The 9,037-nt window shown below is 51.7% G+C and overlaps 2 protein-coding genes across 2 annotated transcripts; both read right to left on the minus strand.

Moving 5' to 3' along the window:
• Positions 1 to 1,169: 1,169 nt before the first annotated feature.
• LOC307057458 (tubulin alpha chain) lies at positions 1,170 to 1,616 on the minus strand (the record flags this gene model as incomplete). The annotated part of the gene is made up of 1 exon (XM_079710665.1): positions 1,170 to 1,616. One exon carries the CDS (start codon positions 1,614 to 1,616, stop codon positions 1,170 to 1,172), a length of 447 nt encoding a protein of 148 aa, XP_079566791.1.
• TUBA4B (tubulin alpha 4b) lies at positions 1,502 to 3,619 on the minus strand. Its single transcript, XM_079710220.1, is given in 4 exon segments — positions 1,502 to 1,765; positions 1,767 to 2,168; positions 2,902 to 3,077; positions 3,409 to 3,619. Coding segments are annotated over 4 exon segments (822 nt in total). The 5' UTR covers positions 3,530 to 3,619; the 3' UTR covers positions 1,502 to 1,642.
• Positions 3,620 to 9,037: the final 5,418 nt, after the last annotated feature.

A 9,037-nucleotide genomic window follows, 5' to 3' on the forward strand; every position in this document is an offset into this window, starting at 1 on the left:
TATGTGTCAGACAGCATTCTGGGTCCTGAGCATAGAACAGGCCTTGTTCCTATGGAGTTTCCAGTCCAGTGGGTGGGTACAATAACTGTATTTACCTCAGGATTAAAGAAGATAGTATGGATGCAGGGTCTAGTATACTAGGTACTGAATAAATGACAGCGATTTTTTCTGGGCTTTGAAAGGCTCCCCAAATAACCTCTCTTCCTTCCCCAAATTTGAAACCAGTTAATAAAGAGAAAGACACAGGACAGAGATTTGAAATTCAGTCCTTTCAGAGAAAAAAAAAAATGGGTTGGAGGATATAGCTGAGCTATTCAGCCAAAATGGGCTCCTAAATAATTAAGCTATCCTCCTAACCCAGAAGGCGCTGCAGAAAATCCACATACAAGGATTTTAGGGCAGCCACCTGGTTGGAAGTGGGAGCTTAAAGCTGTGCATGTGGCATAGTTTAAAGAAAGGTGATTTGTCTTTATCAAAAAGTGATGAATGTGATGGAGATTCCAGTGAGGTAAGCTCCCCCTTGACCCCCATTCCCCCGTTGTTGCTTCCACTGCACCACTTCTGCCTTAATGCCAGCTTCCGGACTCTCTACACTCCACACTGAAGAAGACAGGAGGGTGGGCTAGTGAGGACCAGCTGTATGAGATTACCCTAAGGCACTACTTCAGATCCCCTGGCCTCACCAGGCTCTTGTTGCAGCCCTGTGCAGCTTGGACCAGCTTCACACAGACAACCTATCAGCGCCTCACCTCCTGCCCAGGGATTCCCTGTTGACCCTGCAGCCCAAGTGTGTGCAACCTGAAGTACAGGCAAGTTAATGTTTGATGAGGCGAAGGTTTAACCAAGGGAAGAACGGAGCCAGTGCAGAAATTCCCCACCCTCACCTCCTCTCCTGCCCACTCACCCAGGGCATGGTCTGAGATGCCATTTATCCAGCTACATCTTCTCTAGGGTGAGTTCTCCCTCCTCCTCTGCTTTACCCACCTCGGCCCCCATTCTGCTCCGTGGAATTGCACTCATTAGTGAAATCTGAAGTCAAATCTGCTTTCTGGGGAACCCAGGCTAAGATACCAGCCTTCCTACCTCTTATGAAGGAAAAGCCCCTCACCCCCATGGTTTTTCCCAAGAGGAAAAGACATTTGTGAGACAATAAGGCCATAGCACTTTATTTAGGACAGACACGAAGGATTCCCCTGGTATTCATCCCCCTCCTCCTCTTCTCCCTCCCCCTCCACACTATCCATGCCCACCTCCTCATAATCCTTCTCCAGGGCAGCCATATCCTCCCGGGCCTCAGAGAACTCACCCTCCTCCATGCCCTCACCCACGTACCAGTGCACAAACGCCCTCTTGGCATACATCAGGTCGAACTTGTGGTCCAGGCGGGCCCAGGCCTCAGCGATGGCGGTCGTGTTGCTCAGCATGCACACGGCACGCTGCACCTTGGCCAGATCACCCCCAGGCACCACAGTGGGGGGCTGGTAGTTGATGCCAACCTTGAAGCCCGTGGGGCACCAGTCCACGAACTGAATACTGCGCTTGGTCTTGATGGCAGCGATGGCGGCGTTGACATCCTTGGGCACCACGTCTCCACGGTACAGCAGGCAGCAGGCCATGTACTTGCCGTGACGGGGATCACACTTCACCATCTGGTTGGCAGGCTCGAAGCAGGCATTGGTGATCTCTGCCACCGACAGCTGCTCGTGGTAGGCTTTCTCTGCAGAGATGACTGGCGCATAGGTGGCCAGGGGGAAGTGGATGCGAGGGTAGGGCACCAGGTTGGTCTGGAACTCTGTCAGGTCCACGTTGAGGGCCCCGTCGAAGCGCAGGGAGGCCGTGATGGAGGAGACGATTTGGCTGATGAGGCGGTTGAGGTTGGTGTAAGTCGGGCGCTCGATGTCTAGGTTGCGGCGGCAGATGTCATAGATGGCTTCGTTGTCCACCATGAAGGCACAGTCTGAGTGCTCCAGGGTGGTGTGGGTGGTCAGGATGGAGTTATAGGGCTCCACCACGGCTGTGGACACCTGCGGGGCTGGGTAGATGGAGAACTCCAGCTTGGATTTCTTGCCATAGTCAACAGAGAGCCGCTCCATCAGGAGTGAGGTGAAGCCAGAGCCAGTGCCCCCTCCAAAGCTGTGGAACACCAGGAAGCCCTGAAGTCCTGTGCACTAATCAGCCTTGAAAGTGAAGGCGAAGAGAAACGTGGGATGTGAAGCACAGCTGACCAACAGCAAAGAACCAGCTTGTGCTGTTTGAGATTTCCCCAAAAGTTTCATAAAATCCTTGGAAGACTTTTCCAAGGGCACAAAATAGACCCTGATAAGGAGGTCCCACTCTCTCCTCCTTGTCTCTCTTCCTCTCTCAAACCTCCTGAAGCCTTCCACAGACAGCTCTCTTGACTCTTGTGCCGTGGTCATTTTTGTCATCATAACTTGCCAGCTCCACCTGGCTTCCTACCCGTGCCCCCTGATCTAACCAGATGTTTCTGGAGGGCTTCCTTGCTGAGAGTAACAACCCAGTAACCTGATCCCGGTCCTTGCTGGAGGCCGAAGTTGATCAGAGAGCCTTGAGCTGGTATTGTTTGGATCCCTGTTTTTCACAGGGCCTTCTGCCCACATACCTACAATACAAGGTGACATTCTGGGACTGTTTATGGGTGCTCATATCTTGGCCAGGCAGCCTATCAACTGGCAGCCACTCTGCCCAGCATTGGGCCACTTACTGTAGCAGATAAAAGGGACACCCAGCTCCAGGCTGGAGCCCACACTCTGCCTCCCTTCCTCACTAGTCCTGATCCTGTGTGTTTAATTCTCGTCCAGGAGACTCTCCCAAGGATGGAAGCTGCCCTTTCCCCGTCTGCTCTCCAGACCACTTCACAGCAGGAATCCAGATTCCCCCCACCTCCCCAGCCCTCAGCTCTTCTCTCACCAGCTTCCGAATCCGGTCCAGCACCGGGTCGATGAGCTCCTTTCCGATGGTGTAGTGGCCACGGGCATAGTTACTGGCAGCATCTTCCTTGCCGGTGATGAGCTGCTCTGGATGGAAGAGCTGGCGGTACATGCCCATCCGAACCTCATCTGCAGTGGGCAGAATTTTAGGTCCCCCTCCCCTTGCAGCCTGGCTCCTGGAGCCCCAGGGTACCCAGAAGAGGTGGGGTCACCAGGCCCGAAGTTCTACCCTAGAGGAGCCCCATTCAGCCTGCTGTTATTGCCCTTGACTTTAAGTGTACTTCAACGAAAAGGAAAGGGATGTGGAGTGACCTTGAGACTCTGGAGCTGAGTGACAGCAGAGCTGGAGTTCTGATTCGCTGCAGCAACTGGGAACGACAAACCAGTGCTCTCCAATTATGGAGAAGGACTTGCTGTGGTACCTGGGACAAGGCCGTGGCAGGGGCTGGTCATCACTCACCAATCACAGTGGGCTCCAGATCCACAAACACCACCCGGGGCACATGTTTTCCAGCCCCAGTTTCACTAAAGAAGGTGTTGAAGGAGTCCTCCCCTCCCCCGATTGTCTTGTCGCTGGGCATCTGCCCATCTGGTTGGATCCCGTGTTCCAAGCTGCAGAGCTCCCAGCAGGCATTGGCAGTCTGCACTGCAGCCTGCCCCACGTGGACTGAGATACACTCACGCTGAGTGGACAAAGGGCAGAGAGAAGCATATCATGCCTGGACACGATTCCTGCCTTCCTTCCTTGAGTGGTTCTCTCGCTGAGAGCAGGAGCTCCTGGACTCTGCTCTCTGTGCCCCACGTCCCGGGGGTGGGGGGCAGTGGTGGGGGGCAAAACCCTCAGGGGAAGCAGAAGATGTGACCAGTTCTAAGATTATAGAGCCTTTGCTCAGTGACTAAGCATCTTGAGGAACACTGAGGGGCTCAGATGAGTCTGACAGAGCATGATAGGCAACCCACCCATGTCCAGAAAGAAATTAGGGGCCATTAGTAAGGAAAACAAGATCCAAGTGAGGTTTCAGGGGTCAGGGACAAGGATGAGGTTTAGAAAAGCAGAAAGAACTCTGGATTCATGTTAAAGCTAGGAAGCCAGCAAGGAAGAGGAAAGTGGGCCTGGAATGGATGTGTGTGTGCTGTTCTTTCCTCTTGGGTGTGCGTGGTTCTGGAGTGATGAGGGGCTGGGAAGAAAGTTCTTCCTCACATGACTCGAGGCTTGTCAAAGAGTTCTTGGTGGGGCTTCCCTGGTGGTGCAGTGGTTGAGAGTCTGCCTGCCGATGCAGGGGACACGGGTTCGTGCCCCGGTCCGGGAAGATCCCACATGCCGCGGTGTGGCTTGGCCCGTGAGCCATGGCCGCTGAGCCTGCGTGTCCAGAGCCTGTGCTCCGCAACGGGAGAGGCCACAACAGTGAGAGGCCCACGTACCGCAAAATAAAAAAGAGTTCTTGGCCCCCGAAGCAGGACTGGGGTAACCTGCTTGGTCCTAGAAAAAGAGAAAGGTCATTGCCCTTCCTGGGGAGCCCCATGAGCATCAAAAAGACTTGACCCTCTTGCTTCATCATGTATTGAGCCTCCATTATCTGCCTGACACTGGGCGGAGACTGGGGATACATAACACCTAATACCCAGTCCCTGCGCTTAAGAAACTCACTGGGGAAGGGAGCGTTTCATACGATAACAGATACGTGACACTGTGGTAAAGTAGGATCCCAGAATGTTTCTTCCTGCTTGAGAAGTATTTACAGCAGACTTTAACAACAAAACGATCACACACATCCATCAGATTTCCCCAAGCTTTAAGGCTTAATCGTGTGGAGGATGTAGAGAAATGAGAATTCTCACACTGCTGCTAGAAGCCCAAAGTGATGCATCTTTTTTGGAGAGTGATCTGGCAATATCTAGGAAAGCTGAAGATGCTCTTGCTCTAGAGAAATTCTCACATAGGTACACAAGAAAACAGGTGCAAGAACAGTCACAGTACCATAGCAACGGAAGCCAATTAAATGTCCTTCAACAGGAGAAAATGAATACAGAATGATTCAGAAGTGGACGTGGATGAATACAAGAAAGAATCTTGGGCTTCCCTGGTGGTGCAGTGGTTAAGAATCTGCCTGCCAATGCAAGGGACACGGGTTCGAGCCCTGGCCCGGGAGGATCCCACATGCTGCAGAGCAGCTAAGCCCGTGTGCCACAACTACTGAGCTCTAGAGCCCGCAAGCCACAACTACTGCAGCCCGCACGCCTAGAGCCCATGCTCCGCAACAAGAGAAGCCACCGCAATGAGAAGCCCACACACCGCAACGAAGAGTAGCCCCCGCTCACTGCAACTAGAGAAAGCCCGCGCACAACGAAGAGCCAACACAGCCAAAAATAAAATTAATTAATTCATTAATTAATTTAAAAAAAAAGAGTCTTACCCCCCAAAATTCTTAATAGAAAAAAAGCAAATTAAGAAGAATCATAATACAATACTATTTATATAAATCTTTAACTTGTATGCATCATTTACAGATAAATTTTTGTATTTGCTATATATTCTTGGAATGTATCACAGAAGTAAAGAAAGCAAGGGAAAATATTAGCACCCAATTTAGAATAATGTTAGAGGAGGGAGGTGAATGCGTTCAGAGAAGGATTCTATTTCTTAAGCTGGGTAGCAGGTGTTCATTATATTATTCTTTATACCTTTCCACGTGTCTGAAATATTTCATAATTTTTTTAATGAGGATGATTTATCCATAAATTTTACACTTCTCTGACTTTGTAAATATGACACAAGGGCCTTGACTTTTTATGACTTTTAGATGACTGGGATTAATACATAGACCATCTGTATCCCGGCCCCATCACTCCCCCACTTGCCTCTCTGTGGGCGTCTTCCCCTGGCGAAGTGGGGCGATAACAAGAGCCCCTCCTAGAATCACTCTGCAGATGAAAGAATGCGTGTAAGTTGCCTGGCTCACTGGACGACACAAAGTAGGGTGCGCCATACCTGTTGTACCCCCTTACCAATTCCCCATCCCCCAACCCCGGGGGTCATAGTAAGAGAAAGTAATGAATTAAGCTGGGAGGGATTTCGGGACAAAGGACTCCAGAAATCCCCAGGTCCAGGAGGGAGGGCTGACTCAGCTCACCAATCACCTGGCTGGCAGGGCCAGCACCCGCTGCTGCACCTCAGAGCCTGCCCAGGCTCTGTGCACAAAGCCAGACCCTGTCCTGCCTCCCACAGCTGCTGGCCCATGCAAGGTGTGTCTGACCTGGGGTATGCCAGAGTCGCTGGAAACGATGCCCCTCACTCTGGGTTTGGGCAAAGAACTCAGCGCCTGGAATCACACAGACTTGACCTCAAACCCCACCTCAGCTGTTCCCATCCCCTTTTCTTGCCGGTGAAAATAGTATAATCTCACACTCAGCAGGCTTTGTCATTCGGTTGTTTAGTTCTGTATATTAAGCATTAATTAGGTGCCAGGCACTGTGCTTAGCGCTTCACATACACTATCTGCTTTAATCTTCACAACATCCCCTTAGGTAGGTGTTTTTATTACCCTATTTTACTGATTCTCAGAGAGGTCAAACAACTTGCTCAAAGTCATGAGCAAAACCAGGAATATTCAGAGAGAGGACAGTCTGGGTCCAACCACACTCCTAACTGCACTTCTATCCTGCCTGTCAGGGAGCCGGGTAAAAGATATCAGATGAGCCCCATACACAGCACCCTTCCTATCCCCACTGATATGTAGCTGAAATGAGGGGTCAGACCAAGGCACAGCAGAAGGACAGGACTATGAGGATATGTCCTTACAGCCGGGAGGTGGGACCAGAGGCCAGCGGGGGCCCAAGGTCTGCAGGAAAGTGCCTGCACTTTCTGCCCCTGTCCTGCTTACCCCACTCTCCCTACCCCTAAATTCAGAGCCCTTCAGCAGCCCCTCAGACTCAGACCACGTCCTAGTTACCATGGCCTGTCCCTCTCTATCCCCTGAACATACCAGCACATTTGGGGGGCTGCACTCACATCTGGAAGTTTCTCTCCCTCTCCCCCACCTGACCTGCCCACCCGCTGTAACCCCATGAACACCTGGACCATGGGACCCTCATTTGCACACTCAGCCCCACCTCTGCTTACCATGCTACCTGGCTGGGGGCTGGCTGGGGTCGTCTGTCTGTCTGTCTGCTGCTAGATGGAAGGCAGGGACAGGTCTGTGACGGACCCACAGCTGCCGGCCTCCTTATCCTCTCTGGTCTGCTCTCGGGGAGGCGGGGGGCGGGAATGTTGTTAGAAACGGCCCCAAGAGGCAGGCCTGTTGATGTGGTTACCGTGCAGCCGGCAGGCGCTGGGCCTAGGCCTAAGCAGGGGAGCGAGATGCGGCAGGCAGAGGAGGGGCCTGCTGGTAGCCCCACATCGCTGGGTACACGGCGTCTGTTGCTCAGTCACACAACTCCATTTCCTGGTGGTGCAGCCTGGCCCTCACAGGTGAGAGGGGATTTAGAAATCAAGCCCCCTGAGCTCCAGCACCGCCCTCACCCGCAAGGTTGGTGAGGATTGGAAGAGGAGTAGGCAGGGCTAAGAAAAGTCTGCAGTGGACCAGAAATGATGAGTCCTAGGGCAAGAAGTCAGGGCCTTCTGGGTAGAAACTCAGAATATCACAGAACAGAGGGAACTAGAGCTCAGGTTAGCCCCGTCTCTAGCACTTAACTTCCTTTGCCATCTGCAGAATGGGGAGAGGTAGTATTGTGAGATTAAGCAAGATAAACTTTCTTACACATTTAGTCCAGAATTGCTGTTGTTCTCCACAGGCAAAGCAAGATGCTGAGCATCTTCAGGACTGTTCCTAAGTGTCTCTCCCTATTCCAATCCAAGTCTTTGCTGTTCCAGCCTGGCCTTATTTCCCCACGGAAGGAGTCACCATATGGCCTTGGGCAAAATTATGAGATAAAAACGTTACTGTCTCACATTTGTAACCTGCTTTGTAGTTCTTAAGGCAGCTTCACCCCGTATGTCCTTTGAGTCCCTCGATAACTCTGTGAGGTAGGCAAGGTGAGGCCTCCACTCCCAGAGGAAGAAAGGGAAATTGCAGCCCCTTGTGTTTTGCCCAAGGTCACGTGGGAGTTAATTAGTGGTGGAATTAAGATTCTTCTGGGACTCAGGCTCAGTGACTCTCCCCTTTCCACATGGCAGAGTTTTCGATGTCCCTCATCCACCTGAGGCGTTTTTGGTTTTTTTTTTTTAATAAATTTATTTATTTTATTTTTGGCTGCATTGGGTCTTCGTTGCTGCATGCGGGCTTTCTCTACTTGCAGCAAGTGGGGGCTACTCTTCGTTGCGATACACGGGCTTCTCATTGCGGTGGCTTCTCTTGTTTTGGAGCATGGGCTCTAGGTGCGCCGGCTTCAGTAGTTGTGGCTCGTGGGCTTTAGAGCGCAGGCTCAGTAGTTGTGGTGCACAGGCTTAGCTGCTCTGCGGCATGTGGGAAGCCCCCCTGCTGCTTTTTTATTTTCTTTCTTCCCATCCTAAATTCTATGGGGCTTCCCTGGTGGTGCAGTGGTTAAGAATCGCCTGCCAATGCAGGGGACACGGGTTCGAGCCCTGGTCCGTGAAGATCCCACATGCCACGGAGCAACTAAGCTTGTGTGCCACAACTACTGAGCCTGCACTCTACAGCCCTCAAGCCACAACTGCTGAGCCCGTGTGCCACAACTACTGAAGCCCACATGCTTAGAGCCTGTGCTCTGCAACAAGAGAAGCCACCGCAATGAGAAGCCCTCACACAGCAAAGAAGAGTAGCCCCTGCTCACCGCAACTAGAGAAAAGCCCGTGCGCAGCAACAAAGACCCAATGCAGCCAAAAAAAAAAAAAAAATTCTATGGTCAGCGGTCATCACTCCCTTGCATATCCCTCAACTCCCTCACCTCCGTCTAGCTTCAGTTTCCTCGTTTGACTAAACCACAACCCTGGTTAAATCCATTTCTTCACCAATTCTGTGCCTGCACTGACCCAGCTAAACAGTGGCTGTAGAAAAACCCAGAACCATACTGACTGATCCGACTTCAAATGCATGACCACTAACCTCAAATGGACCCTAATGCTGCCTGGA

The sequence above is a fragment of the Hyperoodon ampullatus genome, assembly GCF_949752795.1.
Source record: "Hyperoodon ampullatus genome assembly, chromosome: 8".
Taxonomy (NCBI): Eukaryota; Metazoa; Chordata; class Mammalia; order Artiodactyla; family Ziphiidae; genus Hyperoodon; species Hyperoodon ampullatus.